Source organism: Pleurodeles waltl, chromosome 5 (assembly GCF_031143425.1).
Source record: "Pleurodeles waltl isolate 20211129_DDA chromosome 5, aPleWal1.hap1.20221129, whole genome shotgun sequence".
Taxonomy (NCBI): domain Eukaryota; kingdom Metazoa; phylum Chordata; class Amphibia; order Caudata; family Salamandridae; genus Pleurodeles; species Pleurodeles waltl.
In genome coordinates, this window is record NC_090444.1 from 1,097,225,860 (window position 1) to 1,097,251,788 (window position 25,929).

The window sequence follows — 25,929 nt, forward strand, 5'->3', positions numbered from 1 at the left end:
TCACCTCACTTTCCTGAACACCCGAGGAGCACTGGTGAGCTGAAAGGGAAGACAACTGCAAATTGTCCCGGCTACCTATATTCATAGGTAACAGCTGTGGAACTGCAGGACAGGTACATGAAAATACACATCTTTCAAGTCCAAGAACAGGCATTTCTATTTCCACACAGTGTATTTCAGCGATCGGAGGTCCAAGATAGGTGTGAGCCCTCCGTCCATTTTAAGAAAGGGTAAGTAACAGGAATAGCCTTTCTCAGAGTCCAGTACCCTCTCCATGATACCCTTGGGACACAAAAGGCATACTTCCTGTAGAAAGAGGGATGGCTGCTCTTCCAATATTCACTCTAGCATTGGAGGAATACTGGATGGAAGGAAAGAACAGGGAGGGCAAAGACGTTTTGAACAATCAGCAAGACTTGTTTCCCAAAAGTAATGGATCGCCAAGTCCGGTGAGGCTAGACTGACCTAAGTGCCTACAGAGATTAACAGAGGTGCCTAGTTAAGGACATATGCTGGAGTGGTGAGGGAGTGTGCCGCAGAAATTGTTTATGAAGGAATTATTATATACATTTTGTTGAGCTAAAGGGTCAAGAAAGACCATGGTGAAGGAGATGGGGTGCTTTAAGGCAGACTTCCAGGGAGGCTAGATGGATTGGTCAGTCATGTTTATTATTGCTGAAATGGCAAAGAAAGAAAATAGAGAATACTGGCATGGTGGGCTGTCGGGGTTACACTTTGACATGTGAGAAAACTGTCAGTGGAGCGCAGCTGATGGAAGATGGAATGCAGGCATGGGGTGTTTAACAGATTTTGAAAAGTAAGGTAAAGTGTGAGCCACCTGAACAAACGGGGCCACAATAAGAGCAGCCCCATATTTTAGTGTGGTAGTGCCACGCGAGGAAATGGAGATAGGAGCAGGGTGTTGTAATGTCCATGGGTCAATATTACTACATGGTTCAGAATTAGAAGAGGTGGGAATAACGTGCAGCATGCATTACAGGAGTTTGCACATCAAATTATCTAATGTTTGGTTTCTTTCTGATCCCTCTCCTTCCATAAAAATGAAACAAGGTTTTTCCTGGAGAGCTTTCTACAGGGAAAACATCTCAAGAGTGTGGTAAACCCCAACTCCTGAGTACAACGTTTATTCACAATTAGTGTGCCAAAACTCTTGCATACCGTTCGAGGTTTCACAGACTATGGATCAAAGGAAAAGATTAAAGTCATGGAGGATTGATTTGAGGTAGGTGAAGAATGATAAGGAGCAGCGCACTTCTCATGAAAAGCCATTTCTCATGGGTTATATCCCTCCAAACTGGGGGTTGTGCATCAGTTCAGCTTTAGTCCACTGCATGTTTGGACTAAGAAGCAACAAAAACTCTTGATCGAGGGACCTGAAAAGCACGCTGGAAGACTCATGGTAGCTGATTACACTGGGTATCACCAGCACCAGGTACAACCTTTGAAATTAGTTCAGCTCTAGAATTCCACTGTAACAGGTAGGGGAATTCACTACAAGTATACCAATGGGGGAGAAGAGCAGATATGGATAGGTACCTCAATGGCAAATAAACATGTGTTTGGGAATCTGCTCTGTGGTTTAAACTGTGTTTGGAAAGTGTATGCACCACTTGTTTTTGGCTTGAAAAAGTGATATATTTTGAGTGCGCAACAAGCAGTATTTCAGTGGCTTCAAAACTGTCCCTTACCCGAAAAGGAGAATCTGCTAGCTTGGGATTGTGGAATGTGTCTGTAACCGAGGAGATTCTGAATAGAGGAGCACCTCCCTCCTCTCTTCCACAGGGGCCTGGGCTTAAGGTAACTTGCTCTTTATATAAGTTTCTATTGGTTGTTGTATTTGTTGTGATATGTTGCTGGGGCTAGTATTTCTATTGGCTTAAGGGTTTAGGGTTTGTGTTCTGATTGGCTCTAGAGCTAGGGTTTCTTACTGGAGTAAGAATCTAGGGTTTGCATTCTGATTGGTACTAGGTCTAGGGTTCCTATTGTACTAAGGGTTTAGGGTTGCTGCTCTGATTGGCTGCCAGGGCTGGGGTTCTGATTGGCCGACAGGGCTAGGGTTCCTATTGGACTAAGGGTTTAGGGTTACAATTCTTATTGGCTGTTAGGGCGAGGGTTGTGTAGGAAAATGGCTCCCTGTTGCAGTTACCCCCTACTTTGTGCCTGATATTGATGCTGACTTGACAAAGAAGTGTGCTGGGACCCCGCTAACCAGGCCCCAGCACCAGTGTTCTTTCACTAAAAATGTACCATTGTTTCCAAAATTGGCACACCCCGGGCACACAGGTAAGTCCCTTGTAAAAGGTACTAGTGGTACCAAGGGCCCTGTGACCAGGGAAGGTCCCTAAGGGCTGCAGCAAGTGTTGTGTCACCCTAAGGGACCCCTCACCTAACACATTAACACTGCCATTGCAAATTGTGTGTGTTGGTGGGGAGAAAAAGGCAAAGTCGACATGGTATCCCCCTCAGGATGCCATGCACACAAAATACTGCCAGTGGCATAGGTAAGTCACTTCTCTAGCAGGCCTTGCAGCCCAAAGGCAGGGTGTACTATACCACATGTGAGGGCATAGGTGCATGAGCAATATGCCCCTACAGTGTCTAAGTTTATTCTTAGACATTGTGAGTAGTGTGTGGCCATATTAAGTATATGGTCTGGGAGTTTGTCAAAACAAACTCCACTGCTCCATAATGGCTACACTGAATACTGGAAAGTTTGGTATCAAACTTCTCAGAATAATAAACCCACACTGATGCCAGTGTTGGATTTATTACAAAATGCAAACAGAGGGCATTTTAGAGATGCCCCCTATATTTTACCCAATCCTTCAGTGCAGGACTGACTGGTCTGTGCCAGCCTGCCACTGAGATGAGTTTCTGACCCCATAGGGTGAGAGTCTTTGTGCTCTCTGAGGCCAGAAACAAAGCCTGCACTGGGTGGAGGTGCCTAACACCTCGCCCTGCAGGAACTGTAACACCTAGCAGTGAGCCTCAAAGGCTCAGGCTTTGTGTTACAATGCCCCAGGGCACTCCAGCTAGTGGAGATGTCCACCCCCTGGACACAGCCCCCACTTTTGGCGACAGGTCCAGAGGAGATAATGAAAAAAACAAAGAGTCACCACCTACCAGTCAGGACAGCCACTAAGGAGCCTTGAGCTGAGGTGACCCCTGCCTTTAGAAATCATCTATCTTGGTTTTGGAGGATTCCCCCCAAAAGGAATAGGGATGTACCCCCCCTCCCCTCAGGGAGGAGGCACAAGGAAGGTGTAGCCACCCCAAGGACTGTAGCCATTGGCTACTGCCCCCCCCAGACCTAAACACACCCCTAAATTCAGTATTTAGGGATGACCCTGAACCCAGGATATCAGATTCCTGCAACCTGAAGAAAGTAGGACTGCTGACCTGAAAGCCCCGCAGAGATGACTGAGACACCAACTGACTTGGCCCCAGCCCTACGGGTCTGTCTCCAGACTCAAAGAACCTGCACAGTGACTCATCTGTTGGGACCAGCGACCTCTGAGGTCTCAGAGGACTGTCCTGCACCTAAAGGACCAAGAACCTCCTGAGAACAGCAGCACTGTTCATAAACTGGAACAACTTTGCAACTTTAAAGCAACTTTTAAACAGACTCCACTTCCCACCAGAAGCGTGAGTCTTCACACTCTGCACCCGACGCCCCTGGCTCAAGTCTGGAGAAACCAACACCGCAGAGAGGACTCCCAGGCGACTCCAATGTGGGCGGCCCCTGAGTCGACCTCCCTGCACCCCCACAGCGATGCCTGCTGGGAGGATCGAGAGGCTCCCCCTGACTGTGACTGCCTGGTAACAAAGGAACCCGATGTCTGGACCAAGCACTGCACCGGCAGCCCCCAGGACCGAGAGGAACACCTACCAGTGCAGGAGTGACCAGCAGGAGGCCCTCATCCTAGCCCAGACGGTGGCTGGCCCGAGAAGCCCCCCCGTGCCCTGCCTGGATCACCTAAGTGACCCCGGGTCCCTCCATTGCTTTCTACAGCAAACCAGACGCCTACTTTGCATACTACACTCGGCTGCCCCTGTGCCGCTCAGGGTGTGTTTTGTGGGTTTGTGTCCCCCACCCAGTGCTCTACAAAATCCCCCTGGTCTGCTCCCCGATGACGCAGGTACTTACATGTAAGCAGACTAGGACCAGAGCACCCCTGTTCCCTCCTTTGACCTCTGCACCTGACCGGCCCTGTGTTGCTGGTGCGGTGGCTTTGGGGTTGCCTTGAACCCCCAACGGTGGGCTGCCTATGCCCAGGAGACTGACTGTGTAAGAGCTTTACTTACCTGAGAAACCTAACCAAACTTATCTCCCCCAGGAACTGTTGATTTTTGCAGTGTCCACTTTTAAAATAGCTTATTGCCATTTTAACCTAAACTCAGTGTACTACTGTTTTAAATCAAAGTTCCAAACTTACCTGTATGAAGTACCTTGCATTTTATGTACTTACCTCAAATCTTGAATCTTTTGGTTCTAAAATAATTTAAGAAAATATATTTTTCTATACAAAACCTATTGGCCTGGAGTTAAGTCTTTCAGTGTGTGTTCCTCGTTTATTGCCTGTGTGTGTACCACAAATGCTTAACACTACCCTCTGATAAGCCTACTGCTCGACCACACTACCACAAAACAGAGCATTAATATTATATAATTTTGTTACTATCAACCTCTAAGGGGAACCCTTGGACTCTGTGCACACTATCTCTCACTTTGCGATACTATATACAGAGCCAACTTCCTACAGGTTGTGATTGATTAATAGGGCCAGGTATGCCACTGGCTTTTGGGTTTAGGGCTAGGGGTTTGATTTGTTAGGACTAGGGTTTCATTGGCCAATAGGGCTATTTAAGACTAGGGATCAGGCAGTCTCAGCCTGGACAGAGAGGCTAAGGGCAGAGAGGACAAGGAGTGTTGCCTGTTTGGGCCTGCTCAGGACTGATTAGACCAAGGGACGGAGATGCTGCCCTAGTTTCCATTTTTCAGAAAGTACCTTAATCCCTCCACATCCTCCAATATCCAACCACAATATCAGCAATTGTACACATACACCAAACAAACCTCATCTAGACCTCAATGTCTCAACAACCACTACAAAACCACACCTATACTCCATTGTACCCCAACTACAACACTATGGCACTTTCATTCTCATACAAAATACAACTGTGTCCCACACCACTAACACATCCATACATTACAAACACAACACAAGCCACATTGTACAAAACAATAATGCATCCAGACACGCTCCCTGTTCAAACAAAAGCCCAGCTCTTCCTTCTACTTACTCATAACAGACCCCTTTTCATGATGACAAACCTATACTCAGCCTTCCATCACACCATCTACAAACACCCTCCTCCTCTTTTTACCAATTACACACAACTATAGATTAATTACACTCTTGTCCACAAATCATTACCTCTTCCGGTATTCAAATCTAACACAAGCATAACTCTTGTCCATCCTCTCTTACTCAAAACATACACCCTTCTCCAAACACATTACCACCCCCTATACTTTTCAAACACCAATCAGCAGCAGTAACTCACATACAAATGCTTCCCAAAAAACACTACATCCCTATCTCCTCTCACTACTCCACAAAAACAAAACAGACACCAGCACATCAAATTACTTTCCATTACACCCATCCCCACCCTCCTGACTACACAAAGAAGGCAAATCCAAAATCAACTTCACTCCAAAATTCACATTCTTCACCAACATCTACCACAAACACCCCAACACAGCAACATTCATTCACCCACCTCTCATCTACTGGACAATTTAGAGACTTACAATATGACCCACATGGTCCACCACCACCCCAACCCATTCTCCTTCCACCCTAAACAGACGCAAACAAAATATACAACATGCCATTCTTCACAATTTCGCATCCCCATGTCTATTACAGAACAAGGTTACTCTACAAAAACAACTCCTCGCCATCTGTGTCTAAACCACCATCTCCGCCACCAACACATGCAGACTCAACAGAATGCCTTCTAAGCCTGCTGGATGAAGGAAACAATAGCGAAAAACAACACTATTGTGAGCCTCATAGGGTTAATATCAACTTTAATGACACACCTGCTTCAAGTTCAAAACATACTGATAACTCCTCTACAAAACAAAATCACACCACCACCAAAACACAATCTCTAAACTGCCTACTTATAAATGCTCTATCACTCTCCATCTAAAAAATAAGCACCACATCTACGACCTACTCACTGACACACAACCTGACTTCCTCTTCATAACTGAATCATGGTTGGGAGATGACATGGCCCCAGTGTTGCATGAGGTCGTTCCTCCAAGCTATCAAACCATCACACAAAACTGTATAAGCAAAAAAGGAGGTGGACTAGCTGTTATGTTAAAACCAGCAATAAATCTCAGCAAAACTGACAACATCTCCATACAAAGGTGTGAGGCCATACTCACCAGAAGAAATCCTACACAAACTTCCTCCTGTAACTTCCTCCTCCTTTACAGACCACCACCTAGCAATTCTACATTCCCAGACACATTCCTAGACACAGTTTCAAACCTTCTAACACCATATTCCAACCTATGCATTCTTGGGGACCTAAATATTTGGTTTGACAAACCCAATATGCCCCACCTATAAGCTATCATCAATGGCTTAGTCACATTGAACCTACATCAAGTTGTACACCATCCCACACACATCGCTGGACACATCTTAGATGCAGTTTTTGCAAACCTAGAACTAGTGACCGTTCAAAGCATCACACCAGTCACATGGTCAGACCAACATTTGGTAAATTTCCAACACAAAACACCAAACATCAACAGACCCAAGACCACCTTACATACATACATCTATCGACCATTGAACAATTCAGTTTTGAACACTTAGAAACAGAACAAACAGCCAACACAGATCTAGAAACAATAAATTATGTTCAAAAACTTTACAAGTGGCTACAGAAAGCTCTTGATATGTAAATACGACAAAAAAAAAACTAAACAGGACAAAAGAAAACAAGCACCTTGGAGAAATACAGAACTAAAAAAGATAAAACAACAAATCAAAAGGCATCAACGAACCTGGCTCAAATCAAACAACATTCAAGACAAACTTCAGCTAAGCAAACATAACAGAATATACAAATCAACAATCAAGGCAGACACGTTGGACTCCTATTTAAAACTAAGGAAAACCACCGGCACCGACCCGTTTCCAAAAATCCTCTCCAAGCATAAGCCAGCACAGACTCTGCATTCCTTCAAATAAAGACCACAAAGTGAATTTATTGATATGGTCAAAGCAAGCCAACCTTCCAGCTGCCCTTCTGACCCTTGTCCATCTCACATCTTCAAGAATCTTCTTTAATCTTTTTATAGGATTTTTTCCTGAAGATCATAAAAAGGAATACATATGCCCATTATTAAAGAAAACAAACCTGGATCCGCAGGACCCCAACAACCACAGACTGATTACAAATCGTCATTTCCTGCGCAAACTGATAGAAAGAGCAGCTTTCGCCCAGATTTCACAATTCATTGATGATAACTCGATACTTTCAGACTACCAAACTGGATTCCTCCTGGGAAAAGGCACTTAATCTGTGATGATCTTAAAAACACAACAGACCACAATGAAGTTGCTGCACTACTTCTCCTGGATGTCTCAGCTGCCTTTGACACAGTTGACCATGACACTGTAATACAAAGACTCTGCGAAGCCGGTATAGAGGGGACTGATCTTGACTGTATAACATCCTAACTTCAAAACAGAACTAATGTCATCCATACTTCCCCTTTCTCCTCCAAACACTACTTCACAAAAGCAGGCCCCCCTCAATGTTCAATCATCTCACCTCTGCTTTTGGGCATCTACATGAGGTCATTACAAACAATGATCAATGAATTTCAATTCACATTCTACAACTGTGCAGATGACACAAATATTCCTTAAACTGGAATGCCCCAAAGACATTACAAACTTACAAATCTTCAGTTGCCTCTGAGCTGTTGATCAGTGGATGACATGGAGCCATCTCAAACTGAATGCTTCCAAAACAGAAATACTCATGTGGTGACTGGAAAAATTATGACCCACTCTGATCCAGGCCTGACAATCTGGGGCCACCTCCTAAACTATCAAAGCAAGTAAGAAACCTTGGAATTACCATGGACTCCAAGGTAACAATGAATGCTCAAGTGGACAAATTAGAAAGATCAAGCTTCATTACCATGAAAACTCTGCGACCCATCTTCCCCCACCTTGGATTTCCACACAAGGACCAGGCTACTATCTCTCTTGAACGATCTATACTGGATTACGCCAATGGCCTCTACCATGGATCATCTATCTACTATGAGAAATCTATAATGCATTCAGAACTCAGCTGACAGACTACTACATGTAAAGCTCTAGGGCACATCTCCCCTGCCTTGAGGGTTCTACATTGGTTATCGGTTGCCGAAAGATCCATCTTCAAGCTGCTTTGTATCACCCACACAGCAATGCATGGGAGGAGGACCGATTTTCATCAGGAATAAAACCAACAAATACATTCAGCAAAGAAACTTCCGCTCAACATTGGAACCCCACCCCAAAACACCACCTTTCAAGATAAAGACAGTAGGTGGTACATCTTTCTCTGTTCAAGTGGCCAAACTGTGTATTTCATTACCCCCGAAATATAAGATCCACAGATAACTCTTATCTTCAGAAGACAACTAAAGAGTTGGCTCTTTCATACATGACCACCATACTCAAACAGCAATGGATTGCATAACTCTGTGTATATAAAAGTGGTATAATTTGATTATATGTACATAGATATGTGTATTTCTTTTTACACATACGTATAACTATTTTATCTTAAAATATATACATATTATTTAGGCCTGTAACAATTGCATATTTTACTTCTTTTAAATGTATATATGTAAGTATTTGTGTGTATATATATATATATATATGTATATATATATATATATGTGTGTGTGTGCGATTATGTTCATAAGTCATTGCATAGTTTCTAAAAAAAATAATAATAATTGCTCGGTTAGGAGAGAGGGCAGTTGGGGGGAGGGGAGGTTGGAGGGAGGCAGGGCAAAGGGGGTGGGGGGGACGCAGTGCCACTGATATATGAGCTTGTAGGCAGTTTTTCTAAGGGAGAGACTGGGATAGATTTTAGCAATGTCGTGCCACGGCTTCTCCCATTGTTTAGATGTTATTTCTTCAGTAGGTGCAGTCGCCCCCTGTCGTCGGTAGGGGTAGGATGGAGGAGGTATGGTGTGCCAGGAACTATCACAGGCCCTGACGAGTGATTCAAAAGGAGTGTATGGGCAGACTACCTTGGGGTATATGGAGGGATACAAGACCCAGTGACGTAGCAGGAGGCATTGCAGGCGCACCGTGTCTGGTAAACAATAGTCCTGTTTGCACTGATCAAACGTTTTCATGATATCCCCCTGAAAGAGGTCTAGCAATGTCCTACAGTCAGCATCCTTCCAATCGCTAAAAGAGTGAGGCACAAGTGCCGGTGGAAAGGCAGGGTTGCGTGCCAATGGCATATTCAGTGAGGGGAAAGTGGTTAAGCCCTTCAACGCCACCAGTCTGTCCCAGACAGTCAGGACCATCCTGGTCGACATGGTGAGGTAGGTGCTACGGGGTCTAGAGTGGCGGGGGAGCCAAGCCACTGCCCTATCCATATGAAACCAATGGCTCTCACTCTCATGCTGTCCACATCGAGCTATATCCCAGGTGCGCTGCTCCGTAATAATTCAAGAGGTTGAAGCAGCCTAGGCCGTCCCTATCTCGGGCTGCGTTAAAAGGAGTGCTGGAGAGGTGAGAATTTTTCATGTTCCAAATAAAGGCTTGCAAATCTCGTTGCAGCTTCATTGTGTCGTCCTGAGGAATCAACTTGGGGAGCAATTGGAACAGGTAAAGCAACCACAGTAGGTCATTTATTTAGACAACGTTAATGTGCCCCAGGCACATTATGGGGACAGGCCTCCATCATCTGAGGTCCTCGAGGAGCGCCCAGAGTACTCGCCAGTTTGCACTTCAGGTTTCTAACGTGGGTATGAGACTGAGTCCCAGATATCTAATAACGCCTGAAGCCCACTGGAAAGGAGCTAGGGCTTTTAGGGCTGGAATGGTTTTGGAATGGTGATATTCAGGACATTCAACTTGGAGAGCTTCACCTTGAACCCTGAGATGGCGACAAAGGCTTCCAGACAGGAAACCACTGCAGGGATTGAGGTGGAGGGTAGAGTTAAGGTTAAGAGAGCATCTGTGAACAGATTTATTTTATGTTCTTGATCTCTGAAGAATATCCCCTTGATCCACCTTGCCACCAGCTCAATGGCCAGCAGCTCCACTGCTAAGGCAAAAAGGAGTGGTGACAAGTGTTGTCCCTGTAGAGTGTCACGTCCAACGGTGATGGGGTCTGTGAGCCTCTCATTTACCTGAATAGTGGCTGTTGGGGACACAAATGAGACCATTATTTTAGATACCATTTTGGGGCCCAGCCCTACCTTTCAAGATCAGAGCAAAGGAATTTCCAATCTACCCTGGCAAACACCTTCTCCACATCCAACGAGAGGAAGCATGCAGGGATGGTGCGTCGGTGGGCTCTCTCAATCAGGAGGGCTACTCTACAGATATTATCGACTCCCTGCCGATTTTGGATAAAGCCCACCTGGTCCAAGTCTATAAGACCGGGCAGATATTGGTCGAGCCTAGATACCAGTATTTGGTGTAAATCTTTGCATTGGTGTTTAGCAGGGCAATGGGGTGATAGGAGGAGCAAAGAGTTGGGCCCCTACCCAGCTTAGGAATTAGAGAGAGTTCAGCACCCGCCATCGTGGGAGTGAGACCTGTAACATCAGTAAATGAGTTGTATAGTTTGAGCGAGTGCTTCTCCAACTCAGGGAGAAATAACCAGAAAAAATTAACAAGCAGACCATCCGGTTCTGGTGCCTTGCCTAGTGGAATCGCATAAAGCGCAAGGTGGATTTAATCCAGTGAGATGGGAGACTCTAGGGCTTCTCTGTGCGCAGGCTCCATTGGGGTCCAGTCGCAGGTGCATAAATGTGTGATCTGTTCCTGCAATGCCATTTCGCTATTGTAAAGGGCTTGGCAGAAAGCACGAAGTTCGTCTCACTTGTCGCCTTCTGGATTGCCCAAGACCCATCAGATTTCAGAAGCTTAGTTGTGTGCGCTTTGTTTTGTTGGTGTCGTAGTTAGCGTACCAGCAGTGCGCCCACCTTATTCTCCCCTTCTTAGTCGCATTGTTTAAGTGCCAAGAGGGAGCATTCAGCTTTTTTCATTCTATGAGCGCACAACTGACCCCGCAGAGCTGCCTTTTATTACATCAAGTGGGATTTGCCTTGTAATGTTGTTCCAGTGCTTTACTTTCAGATTGTGATCAATTACCCGCTCCTCCCAGCATCGTGCAATGGCAATCGTGGTGATCACTCCGCGAATTGTGGCTTCAAAGCCATCCCACAGGGTGTGCAGAGAGATATACTGTTCTATATTGGGGATGCAATAGTCAGCGATGCCTTGGCGGACCTCTGCTACATCCACTGGGTTTCGAAGCAGCCTTGGAGGAAGCTGCCATTTGTGTAGGGGGTCCCCCAGTGTTAGGAAGGCAAACCACTTCAAAATGAGCACGATCAGAGACAGAAATATCTGAAATCGCGGTGGTGGCAGGCATGAGGGAGAATGCGTGATAAGATGAGGTAGTCAATACATGAGTATGTGGCGTGAATAAGAGAATAAAAAGAGAAGTCTCAGGTGTTGGGGTGCTCTGTTTTTATTTCATTTAGCACAATAAGTACATATTATCTTAACTCTGCATCTACAAGGATTTCACTCTTGAAATATTTAGGAAAGCTAAAATACTGTTATAAAAGTACACATATAAATTAACTTTAAATACTGTAACTCTTGAAAGCTTGTGTTTATACAATACAACTTTAAATCTCAATATATTATATTCCTTACACATTTTTCCCTTGATTATGTAATAATGTATCTATATATTTACTACTCCAATCCTACTGTGCAAGAGAAAAAAAACATTTTACTCTCTTGAAAGCTTTACTCTTTCTGACCATCACCCTATACCTCTATCTATCCTCTATCTACACTGACTCATCCCAAACCCATTCTACTACTATGATGTCCAAAATAACTCTTCCCAGACTCTTCCCTCCTCTACCCCTCCTGACTCACCCCAAACCTCAGTTTACAACTATGATCTTCTAAACAACCATAGTAAATTCTCCTGCATTTATCTCTAGTTTGTCTCATCCCAAACCCCATTTAACTACTATGATCTCCCTAATCCCTTTCTAAAGACTCTTCCATCCTCCACCTCTCCTTTACTTATTCCAAACCGCATCTTACTACTATGATCTCCCAATTAACACTTCTGGATTCTTCCCTCCTTCATCCCTCTATTATTCTATTCAAATCAACCAATAGACTCACATGTCCTCCGCTCATATTAACTCATACCTCATAAAACTGTACTCATATTTCCTTATACTAATCCACCACTAATCCTTTTGGGTTCCGGAGTAGCGTGCTATTCGCCGAAAAGTATGTCAACGCCTGGTCAGGGATAATAAGCGCTATATAAATACCATTACAATTTTGTTAGTTGATAAGCATCAACCTTTTCAAGTAATGTGTTTTCTTGGCAAATCTTTCAACACATGCAAAGCATTAATAATCAAAGAATGTCCCAGTACTAATATCCACTCCTAGACAGAATCTAAATATAGATGCAGTGGCCTGCATCACCTCCTTGTTCCCACATGCTTGTAATTTCCTTGTGTTAATCACTTGAACATGGTTGACTCTTTCCTCTGAGAAAAAGACATACAACTCGTGTTACTCAGGATATGCTGTATTAATGTAACTGGGTACAAAGACTTATGGGAAGATTTGTCTATGCCAATGAGAATCCAGGGAATTGCAGGTGTAGGTCTGTTGGGGTGAGCTAGCTTACTTCTACATGTCAAGTGATTCAGAAACCTGCAGTGTGTCATGGAGGAAGATGGGATTACAATAAGTGTGTGTGCCCTGAATGTTCAGAGAAAGCATACTGATCTGCACCAAGGGGACCTTAATGATTGTTTCATGTTTTACATATCTGGTGACCTTTATATTTTAAAGCTGGAGCTAGGGATGGATTTCGCCGAAGATATTATTAAACTTGCCCCCTTGACTTTGTGGTGCTCCATCTAGGCAAACCCTCATGCCTCATTAAAAAGAGAAATTATGATTGAGTGCCTCAAATGTGAGAAAAGCATGAACATCTCAGGCTTGATTACACAAATAATGAATTCACAAAGTTAGGTATGCCGGCACTTTTAACCAATCCCTTGTCAATATGCAAAGTGGATGTACTTTGAGTAAAAGCTGCATTTAAGGAAAGGGTGACAGCTCTTAGATGTCCAATAAAAGGTCCAACAAAGACTATGTGGAGATTCAAACGTTTCCATCTTTGGACCTATATCTAGAGTGGATTGGGACTGGGATACATTACTTACCAGGTTCAGGTTAGACTTTGTAAGGTGGCATCTTGCTTTTTCTCCTGGCCTATTCTGAGCCTTCCAAAGTCCTGATATGCCCCTGTGATGGGTCTTCTCCACAAAGTTTGCTGCATTTTGTTCTTTTCTATAAGTTTTAAAATGACCTTCCTAAGAGGTTCTTAATCCTGATTTTACACAAGCAGGAGCTCAGATCCTTGAGACTAGTCCCAGTGTATCTGGAATAGCTTGATTCCCCTTCTAACTGTGCCAGTATATGTTCCTTCCTCAAACGTGCAATTGCAGATGAAATTATCTAACGTTTTAATTGACAGAGTAACCTCTACTCCGATAGTTACAAGTTGTATACTGAATTTTAAACTGCATTTTCGTTAAAAGGTTTGCACTTTACATGGTTTAACTGGTCATTCAATGAAAAAGTCTGACACTTTTTAGCTGTGCCTTTCAATTTTATGCATCTTTTTGTAATTATGGAGACTGTTTTGCTTTTTATTTTAGCTGTTTTCAATGTGTGCTTTTATGGTCACTTTTGTGTCTGAAATAAAGCTTTTGATTGACTGAAGTACCTGGAGTAGAACATACTCTACCCTTTCTACTCAAAAGCACAATGCATCTTTAGATCCTACCAGACTGGTTTCAGACCATGATGGACCTTTGCCGGTAGTGGATGACACTGCAGATCTTTGATGATGGTAATAAAGGTCTACCAGTCCTCTGTGAACTGAAAGCAGCTTTTGATGCAATAAATCATGGTGTCTTGCATCAAGCAAACTTGAGATGTGTATGGGTACAGGAATAAAAGCTCTAGGCTGGTTCCAGTCTTTCCTTGTTGAAATATTGTAAAGTCTGGATCTCTTTGGTCGCCCTCCTCCCACTACAATACCGCAGCCCACCAAGAAAGGATGCTGGCTTCTACTATTTTACATAGAAACATGGAGCAAATATGACGCACTGTAGTTGGCCATGGCGTCATTGCTCATCGATATATAAATGACACCAATGTCTACCATAGAGTGTGCCTTTGTAAGGCAGCAACTGGCTGAAACGCTTCCAAAACTTCACTGTTGGGAGGATGTGCGTCTTTATCTCAAGCTAACCTCCACAAAACAGAATTCTTTAACATCTCTCCAAGTCATCCATCTACTCTCTGATTTTATGTATATTTACTACCACCCCTAGGCACTTCCTAAAAAAGAATTCTCAATTTTAGTTTTTACTACCACATTCTCTTTCTGTGACTGTTTCACTAAACTAACTTCTTGGCAACTTTACAGTCTTTGAAAGCTCTTGCCACGTATTTGCTCAAAAGACTTACAGATAGTGGTACAGCCTTCCCAAGCCAGTCTTAGCTTACTCAACAGCCATCCTCAAAATCAACAACTTCCTAGTTCTTGGGAGCCAAAAGCTCTGCCCACGACTTTAAGAATTCCTTTCCACTGCTTTCCCATTTAAGCTCCCACCACCTGAAATTAAAGACTTTAATTCTTTCCAAAGAAGATAACAAATACATTATCTCTTATACACCTAAAACAAGAAACAGCAAGTCAGGTATCAACTGCAGGACAGCAAGAAATAAAAGCAACAGAATGCAACAAGGGGACTGAGACTCCTTGGTTATTGTTCAAAAGCAATAGAGAGGTGGAGAAGAAAGTAAAGTGGCAAGCACTAGCAGAGTGTAGGAAAGTACTCTGATTCTTGGTATGGTTACCACCTTTTTCTGCCTGATGTCAGTGTGTTTGACTGTGCTCACTGGGATCCTGCTAACCATGACCCCAGTGATTATGCTCTCTCTCCTAAAAATCAATTTCATCCCATAATTGACACACTGGTGCCCCACTGTAAGTCCCTAGTATGTGGTACCTAGGTACCCAGGGCGCTGGGGCTCCAGGGGGATCCCTATGGGCTGCAGCATATATTTTGTCAGCCATAGGGACCCAAAGCAAAGGGTTCTGCAGGACTGCCATTGCAGCCTGCGTGAAAAGGTGCAGGCACCCTTTCACTGTTAATTTTTACTGCACCAGCTCACTTATAAGTCACCCCTACGCAGGCCTTCTAGCCTTGAGGGCAAGGTGCAAAGTACCTGTGCGTGAGGGCACCCCAACACTAGCAGATGTGCCTCCACAAACTCTAGGACCATTTTCCCAGACTTTGTGAGTACAGGGATGCCATTTTACGCCTGTACTGGACATAGATCAATACCGAATGTCCAGCTACATAATGGTGACTCCGAACATAGGCATGTTTGGGATCAAACATGTTGGAATGATACCCCAATGCTTTTGCAAGCACTGGTTGTATGATTCCATGCAATTGGGGCACTCCTTAGAGGACTCACAGTATTGTCATTACAGCCTTCTGAGGTTTTCCAGGCAGCCCAAGCTGCTGCCACCTCACAGAGAGGTTTCTGCCCTCCTGTTGCTTGACCAGCTCCAGCCCAGGAAGGCAGAACAGAGGATTTCCTTTGGGAGAGGGGTGTTACACCCTCTCCCTTTGGAAATAAGTGTTAATGCTTTGAAGGGCACATTTGGTGAACTCTTTGCATAAACCAGTCTACACTGGTTCAGGGACCCCCCCCCCCGTCCCTGTCTGGCGCGAAACTGGACAAAGGAAAGGGGAGTGACCCCTCTCCTGTCCATCACCACCCCGTTGGGGAGGGTTGGGGTACTTGCCTTTCAGTTTTCCTGGCACTCCCAGATCCCCTATACACTTACCTAGGTGGGGGACTTTCGCTTTCTACATTTTTATTATATGGTTTGTGCTCCCCAGGCCCATTTCTCTCTAATGTGATTCTCACTAATTGCACTGTTCTCTAACAGTTCTATGCCTATTTCTGCATACTAGTGTATATAATTTGTGTATTACTCACCTCCTAAGAGAGTATAGCCTCTATGGTATTTTTTGTATTTGTGTCACCAAAATAAAGTACCTTTATTTTTGTAGCACTGAGTTTTTTATTTCATGTGTGTAAGTACTAAGTGTGACTACAGTGGTATTGCATGAACTTTATATGTCTCCCAGATAAGCCTTGGCTGCTCATCCACAACTACCTCTAGAGAGCCTGGCTTCTAGACACTTGCTATACTACACTAATAAGGGATACCTGGACCTGGTATAAGGTGTAAGTACCTTGGGTACCCACCACACACCAGGCCAACCTCCTACACAGAGGAAGAATAAAAGTAGCCATTTCTGGTACAGAAGCTAACAAGAAGTAGTAGCAACACTGAAATACAGCAGCAGTCCACTCTTTAGGGCAGATCGAGGCGCCAAAACAAATGGAACTACCATAGCACCTGATGAGTTAGATATACCCACTTAGTAAACACATATCGAAAAGGGATGGTTTTGGGTAACGGACTGTGAGACACCTTGCAAACAATAAGATTATACTTACTAAAAAATTACAGGAGTTTATGAAGCATCTAAGAAGTCCAATGTGTTTGTGGCGCAGAAAAAAATGGAAAGTAAAGCATGCAAAAGGAGCTTCGTTGTGCTCAAAAGAATGTCACTCAAGATAATGTAGACACTTTTTAAAATGAGGTTAATGGGCACTGTCTTCCTGTAGATTCCTCTTTATTGCCAGAATAGGATTTCGGTAACCCTAAAAGAAAATCTAAGATAAAAGCTAAATAATTTATAAAGCTTTCTGTGCAGGAATTACAAAATGAGGGAACACAATTTAGAAAGTCGTAGCAATTATACAAGTAAACACCAGATGGCAATGCTTTCTAGCTGTACTTAATGGCAACGTAGGTCGCACAGCCGTTACCTATGTGTTTGGTTGTTGAGGTTCAGGGAACCCGCCTGATGCAGCTCTTCCAAGTGCTTTCTGTTTCCAAAGTAAAGTGCAAGGTCTGTTGCGATGATGGCTTTGCGGATGATTTCTAGCACCTGCTCGTACTCCGTGGAGTTCAGTGTGGAGAAGATATTGTGCCCTTCCAGCTATGAGAAAAAACAAATACAGGTGAAAAGTATAAGCCCAAAACAGGTGACATTTCTAGCTTGCTAATTAAATTGTTCAAAACACACTCCTGTAGTAAAAGGGATACCTTCTATCAAACTAAAAAGCGATAGGCTTTATGCACAGGAATTCCCATTCCGGAAGTGGTGTCACTCCTGGACCATGTGACCAGAAGGGAAGTCAACCAATAACCTTTTGAGGACTGCACGTCCGGACCCCTTCCCTTAACTGAACCACTGGTGACTGCTGCATTGCATCCTAATCCTCAAACTTCAGATTCAGAGCTGTGTTTTTAGAGGGTTTAAGAGGATATCAAAGAAGGAATGGTTTCTTACCTGTAACTCCAGTTCTCTCGTAGGGGTATTTCCATGATAGTCATAAGCATTGAATAGTTCCGCGCGCCTGCGGGGACCCCGGAGCACTGATGTGAAGTATATTCTTAAGTGCAAACACCAGCCGTTTAAAGAAAAGGTCTGTCAAAAAACACTTAAGAATAACATTGTGCAGCCTATGTGAACAGCTACACAGGCCAAATTGTTGAAAAGAAAATCAATAGTAGTGTAAATTCATGTTCAAACACCTATTTATTCTAGAAATGTAATAACAAATACATTCTCATACTTTATTTACACCTCTGATGAGAATAAAACAATGCAGGGCAGTGTAGCCCATAGGCTGCCATTATACAGAATGTAAATAGAGCTGTGCCTTTAAGAAAAGTAAAGTCTTCCTGTTTCCCATCATGCACAGCAAAAGGCAGTTGCCTCAGTTCTTTTTTGGAGGCTATTACCTGACATGAAGAAAAAACCAAACATTTGTTGGAGTACCCACCTCCATAATATTCATGTTCTATGTCAACTCCACCGGGGAGGAGGGAGGGTTGCTTATGACTATCATGGAAATACCCCTACGAGAGAACTGGAGTTACAGGTAAGAAACCATTCCTTCTCTCGTAGGGGATTTCCATGTATAGTCATAAGCATTGAATAGAGTAGCAAGCCCATCCCCATAGCCGCGGTGGAGTCGATATAAGAATACTGAGAAAAACATGAATCATGCAAACAAATTCTTGAGCAAAGCCTGTCCAACCTGAGCATCTGCCCTAGCGTCTGTATCAAGGCAGTAATGCTTAGTAAAGGTATGGACCGACCTCCAAGTGGCAGCCTTGCATATTTCTGCCAAAGGGACATTTCTCATCAAGGCTACAGTAGCTGCTTTCCCTCTGGTCGAGTGGGCTTTTGGTCTACCACCAAGGGATTTGTTTGCTAACTGATAACATAACATTATACATGAAACAATCCACCTGGATAAAGATTGTTTAGATGTGCCCAAACCTGTTCTGATTGGGCCATAGTTAATAAAAAGCTGTTGTGATTTTCGTAAGCTTTTTGTCCTGTCCAAGTAAAATTTCAATACTCTCTTTACATCCAGAGAGTGCAGAGTTCTCTCAGCAGGAGTAGCTGGATTCTGAAAGAAAGTCGGTAATGAAATTGTTTGGTTCACATGGAAGTCGGAGACTACCTTAGGTAGAAATTTTGGATGAGTTCTCATTACCACTTTTGCAGAATGAAAAACCGTGTAGGGTTCCTGAGCGCAAAGGGCCTGGATTTCGCTGACCCTACGCGCTGAAGTGATTGCCACCAGAAAAGCAGCTTTCCATGTGAGATGCTGCAGCGATGCCTTGTGTATCGGCTCGAATGGCGGCAGCATCAGACGTGATAAGACAACGTTCAGTTCCCATGGAGGAGAAGGCTTTCTAATGGGAGGAAAAACCTTTTTTAAACCCTCTAGGAAATCCTTAATAATCGGAATCCGAAAAAAGGAAGTTTGTGAAGGACTCTTTCTGTATGCTGTTATCGCCGCCAAGTGAACTTTTATTGACGACAGTTGTAAGCCCGATTTTGCCAAACTTAACAAGTATGGTAAGATAGATTGTTCTCCACAAGAAACCGGGTCAATGTTGTTGTGTAAACACCAAATGCAGAATCTCTTCCACTTGCTTGCATAGGCTGATCGTGTGGAAGGGCGTTTTGCTTCCCTCAGAATTTCCATACAGTCCTGAGGTAAGTTCAAATGTCCATATTGCACTAGCTCAGGAGCCATGCTGCCAAACTCAACGATGAGGGGTTGGGATGAGATATCTGCCCTCTGAACTTCGTGAGAAGGTCCGGGCGATATGGTAGCCTGATGTGTGGTTTGAGTGACCGGTGAAGAAGGTCTGGGAACCACCACTGGCGTGGCCACTCCGGAGCAATTAGGATCATTTTGGTCTGAGCATTGGACAGCTTCTGGAGAACTGCCGGAATCAGGGGAAGCGGTGGAAAGGCGTAAAGAAATGCCCCTGACCAGCTTATCCATAGGGCATTCCCCAGTGTCCCTGGATGGTAACATCTGGAGGCGAAGTTTTGGCATTTTTTGTTTTCTGGGGTTGCGAATAGGTCTGTAGAAGGGGTACCCCAGAGTGCGAAAATGGAATGAACGACGTCGTCGTGTAGTACCCATTCGTGGTTCTCGCTTATTACCCGACTGAGGGCATCCGCTTGAACATTCTGGATGCCGGGCAGGTGAGTTGCCACTAGCGACAGGTTCCTGGCTAGAAGCCAATGCCAGATTGTCTGGGCCTCTCTGGATAAAATTCTGGACCTGGTGCCTCCTTGTTTGTTCACGTAGTACATAGTGGCCACGTTGTCTGTCTGAAGAAGGAGAGTTTCCGTTCTCAGAGAGGGAAGGAAGGCTTTGAGCGCAAGGTGGACTGCGCGAAGTTCCAGCAGGTTGATGTGATAGAGACTCTCTTTCTGTGACCACTCGCCTTGGACTCGAAGATGTTCCATGTGCGCCCCCCATCCGAGCAGTGACGCATCTGTTACGATGGTTTGAGATGGAGGTCGTTGTTGGAACGGAATCCCCACCAAGAGATTGCTGGGCAAACACCACCACTTGAGGGATTGTAGGGTGTGAGGAGACAGCAGGACTTTGTTCTCCCAATCGTCCCTCAGTTGACACCACTGATCCTCTAGATTTTCCTGCAATGGTCTCATATGGAGACGAGCATTGGGAACCAGATGGATACAAGACGCCATCGAGCCCAGTAGAGAAGCTATTATTCTTGCAGTGGCTTGAGGTCTTTCCTGCAGTTGTTTGCACTTTTGGAGAATCGATAACCGTCGTTCCTCCGAAGGAAACACCTTTCCTAGCTTGGTATCTACAATGGCCCCTAAGTAATGCAACCTCTGAACAGGTGTTGCTGTTGATTTCAGAAGATTGACTTGAAGACCAAGTTTTTGTAGCAGTTATAGAGTCCATTCGAAATGCTGCTGTGCCTCGAGATAGCTGGAGGCCTTTATGAGCCAATCGTCTAGATAGGGATAGACGAATATTCGCTGTTTCCTCAAGTGGGCGGCTACTACCGCCATGCATTTGGAAAAAGTCCTTGGCGCTGATTTTAGGCCGAACGGTAGAACTGCAAATTGGTAATGGCGTTTTCCGACAGTGAACCTTAGGAATTTTCGATGTTTCTTGGCTACTGGGATATGGAAGTAAGCGTCGCAAAGATCTATCGCACAGCCAGTCGCCCTGACGTAAATGTGGGTAAATTTGGTGTAAGGCTAACATCCTGAATTTTTCTTTGCGAATCCATTTGTTTGCTGTCCTCAGATCTAAGATGGGACGAAACTCTTGTTTGTCTTTTTTCTGTACAAGGAAATATCTCAAATAAATCCCCTTCCCATGTTGGCTGATGGGAACGGGTTCTATGGCTCTTTTTTGCAATAGGATATTGACCTCTAACTGCAGAGCTTCGAGATGGTGGTTGGCTGTTTTGGGTGGAACAGATGGTGGAGAACTGGTGAATCTGAGAGCGTAACCATGTCTCACAATATTCAATACCCAGGCGTCTGTTGTGATGCGTAGCCACTCGTCTAGATGATTTGAGATACTTCCCCCTACCGGAGTGGGTAACGGAGGAGGGGGAAGCAAAGATTCAGGGCCTAGACGTGGGAGTTTGTCGAGGTGTCTGGGTCTGAGGTGTTGAACGACCCCTTGTCGACTTTCTGGAGAAGCCCCTCTGATGCTGCTGCTGCTGCTGTTGCTGAGGGCGTGAAGACGACCAATGTGGAGCCTGATACCTGTGGGTGAACAGTCTTCTTTGATATGGGCGGAATCCCTTTCGCTGTTCTTTAGGTCGCTCTATGCCTACCGCTTTTAAGGTATCCAGTTCCGACTTCATTCTGGCCATCTCATCATCGGCATGAGAGCCGAATAAAGTGGAGCCTGAGAAAGGCAGGTTCTGTATCCTCTGCTGTGCTTCGGGTTTAAGCGATGTAAGCCGCAGCCATGCATGTCTCCTGAGCGCTATACCATGAGCATAGTTATGTGCGGATAGAGTTGAAGCATCTGCCGCAGCACTTATGATCTGGTTAGAAACCATTGCTCCCTCGCTCACGACCTCTAGGAAATCTTCCCTTTTGTCCCTAGGGAGATGCTCTGAGAACTGTAGTATAGAGTCCCAGAGGGATCGATCATATCTCCCTAATAAAGCAGTGGCACTGGCTGCTTTCATGGTGATAGATGCCGTCGAGCATACTTTTCTTCCTGCAGCATCGATCTTTCTGCTTTCTTTGTCTGGGGGAGCAGAGGAAGACGGTGACGTCGAATGCGATTTCTTCGCTGCCACTATAACTACCGAGTCTGGTACTGGGTCCGACCTCAAGAATAGAGGATCTTGCTCTGGTGGACGGTACTTTTTAATGAGTCTGGAAGGAGCAGACTTTGTTGTAGCCGGCGTGAGAAAAATGTCCATTGCCGGTTCAATAAGACCCGGAACCAGTGGAAGTAAAGGTCGTGAAGATGTCCTTTGATGCAAGGTCTCAAAGATTACTGATGTCGATTGGGCTGGAGCTGCTAGCGGGATATTCAGCTTGGTTGCCCCTCTCACTAAGACCTCCTGAAATGTGTTGACATCATCTATGGGAGACACTCTTGGGGATGGTGAGTCTGATAAGGTTGGAGAGTAGTCTCGTGTGGACGATGAAGAATGTCCATGATGTGATTGACGACGGTGCCTTGAGGTAGATGTACGCCTCGAGGAATAACCAGAACGCCCTGCAGATCGCGTTGGAGTCCTCGGAACAGGTTCTGGAGGAGGCGCCGGAAGAGGAGCCGTAGGTGTTACCGGCGTCTGTGGTAAAGGCGACTGCCTTTGTGAGAGCTGTGGTGATGCTGGAAGTAGGATAAGCGAGGCCGAGGATTCTGAGGTTGTATAAACCCTTCTAGGCCTCTTAGATGGTCTTCTCGACGTCGAAGCACTCCTCGACGTCGAACTGCGGTGACGCCGAGTGCCTCTAGACGTCGACTCGTCTCGCCGCTGAGAACCTCTCGACGACGAACCTCGACGTCGGTGCAGTGACGGTGAACGCCTCCGACGGCGAACACTCTCTCTCGACGGCGATCTCCCTCGCCGTGTCGACGGCGAGCCCGACTCGGATCTCCTTGGCGTGGACTGTGTTCGCCGTGTCGACGGCGACCCAGATCCTCTCGACGTCGGGTGTCTTCGCCGCCTCGACGGCGAAATAGCTGTCGACGGCGAACGATGTCGTTTTCTCGCCGGCGAAGCACTCCTCGACGGCGAACATGTTGGCGCCGTTCCCTGCTTCGACGTCGACGCTCTCGACGTCGTCGGAGATCTATGTCGTTTTTCAGCAGGTCTGGAAGGAGTCATGGAGGAAACAGGTTGAGCCCTGGTAGAAGTCTGACCTTCTCCTCGCTCTGTAGTGGAATGGCCACTTTTTCTCCTGTCCTCTTTCGCCTGGAGTCGGATCTTCTCTCTGTCACGAAGGGTTCTTCTAGAGAAGGTTTTACAGATGTCACACGACTCCGGTTTGTGGCTGGATGGAAGACAAATTATACAGACCCTATGTGAATCTGTTTTAGCCTTCTTTCTTCCACAAGAAGGACATTTATCAAAAAGTGAAGGCATTTCTAACTAGAAAAACCTCAAAATTCTGTCAGAATTTAACAGAAATCAGTAGAAAATGATCACTCAAAGGTAAAAACGTCGAGTGAAAATGAAATTCAGAAGATATTTCAATGAATTTCTGTCACAAAAGCTTTTGTGAGGTAGAGCTCAATGCTTCAGGGTCCTGTCAGCAGGAGCCGGAAAAAAGAACTGAGGCAACTGCCTTTTGCTGTGCATGATGGGAAACAGGAAGACTTTACTTTTCTTAAAGGCACAGCTCTATTTACATTCTGTATAATGGCAGCCTATGGGCTACACTGCCCTGCATTGTTTTATTCTCATCAGAGGTGTAAAAGTATGAGAATGTATTTGTTATTACATTTCTAGAATAAATAGGTGTTTGAACATGAATTTACACTACTATTGATTTTCTTTTCAACAATTTGGCCTGTGTAGCTGTTCACATAGGCTGCACAATGTTATTCTTAAGTGTTTTTTGACAGACCTTTTCTTTAAACGGCTGGTGTTTGCACTTAAGAATATACTTCACATCAGTGCTCCGGGGTCCCCGCAGGCGCGCGGAACTATTCAATGCTTATGACTATACATGGAAATCCCCTACGAGAGAAATGTAGAGAGGCTTTGTGCTACAGAGTTTACAATCAATTACCTGCAGCGAAAAAAATCTATGGATCATGATTTTACAACTAATCACCAAGCCATGAAAACTCTTAAGAAACGTTTGTTACAACACGCAGGGTCAAATTATTTTTTCCAGCTTATATTCTAAAGGTTAGTTTTTGACAAAACTTTGTTTACAAAACATTTCAGGCAAGATTCATTTGACACACTGGAATTTTTGGAAAATGTTTAAAAGCTTTTACAAAGTAAAAGAGAAATTACCAACCTTAGCACAATCAGGTTCACTATGCTGTTCAGAGAAAAATACACTTTATGGTAAAATCACCGAAAACACTTGGTTGCTATCAAGACAGCATGACAGATGCTATTACGCTACTTAGTACATCATAAGCCCATGAAATAACCCATGACCAGTCAGTAGCCTTTGGGGAATAGGGTGCCGTGTGGAAGGGTTATCCTGGTATTACATGCATGTTACATACAAACCAGGCCTGATTGTATGCCAACATGAGATCATCTTTTGCTGTAACAAATTATTTTCTTTCTCTTGCTTTCTTTTTTCAACACAAAGTTCAGCTCCAGAATTATTGTTTAGCATCCTTATTGCTATGTGGAATAACATTTGGTTTCACACAATTACCACAGGGAAATAATCATAGCCCCTGAGTCTTCTCTGCAAGAATAACAATTACTTCAGTGCCATTTGAGTGTAGTCTCATATGGTACTGACGTTTACTTAACAGATGATTACTTAAACGTCTACAAAATGTAGACAGTGTAGTCACAGTGCTTGCTGAGCCATGCAGCAAGCTGAATTTCAAGAAATCCAAAAATATGCTTTGTCATCATAATATTTTTGGATAGTAGTTAGCCAGTGAAGGACAAGGTCTTACACCCAGGTACCTAAGGATCCAATTTCTCTTAGGGAACTACAGATATTAATGGGATTCCTGAATTGTGGCAGAAAAATATTACTATACTTTGCAGAAAGGATGAAACCTTTGTATCACTTGACCATTCCTACATTTACCAGAAGGGACTGGAAGAATTAACATACACAAATCCTTAAGAGTTACAAAGAGGCATGTCCCGAATGGTACATTAGCAAAAGCAGGTCAATATACTTCATTGAGTAATTAGGGTAGTACCCAGTCAGGACGGTATAAAATAAAGTCATGGCTTGCAAATCACAGTTGTATACAGAAACAAAGGAGTGATCTTCTCTGACAGAGAAAATACTCACTGTTGTGCAAACTGCAATCATTTAAGAAAGACCCCCTAGCTCAAGAAAATAAATTAACAGTGTTTACACTAATACCTTACATAGACACTGCAACTAAAGCAAGCATACCAAATTGATGTACATTACACTTGCATTGGGTGCAATGGACCATGAGTCAGGCTAGTACAGGTGGACAATCTGAATATGATCCTACATTAGGAACACACTTTATTGAATTACTTGAACACTGTCTACAAAACAACTGCATGAGTATCACGTTCTTTGTATACTGATGGATCAGCACAGCTGGCAACAGACATAAAACACAGGTATTCCACAGTTTGTGCAACTGTGCAATGAAATATGAGGGTTCAGAATTCAACCTTAGGCATATACACAATGTAAACCCCTTAGGCGACTCAGATTGCAGAAGTAAATGCATTTATTGGAGTGATTTCTGTATGCTTTCCGAGTGGGATGTGGAATGTGGTTTGCTCCTGTCCAGGAGAAGGATTTACACAACTCTTATAAGCTGGACAATTCATTCTTTG

The 25,929-nt window shown here is 44.3% G+C and overlaps 1 protein-coding gene across 2 annotated transcripts in view; it reads right to left on the minus strand.

Moving 5' to 3' along the window:
- The window catches only part of PDE10A (phosphodiesterase 10A), a 1,332,617-nt gene that overhangs the window by 218,864 nt on the left and 1,087,824 nt on the right, over nt 1–25,929 (minus strand). For both annotated transcript variants that reach the window (XM_069235310.1, XM_069235309.1), the window contains exon 18: nt 17,370–17,542. In XM_069235310.1, the coding sequence (XP_069091411.1) occupies nt 17,370–17,542 (173 nt within the window). The remainder of the gene's footprint in view (nt 1–17,369; nt 17,543–25,929) is intronic.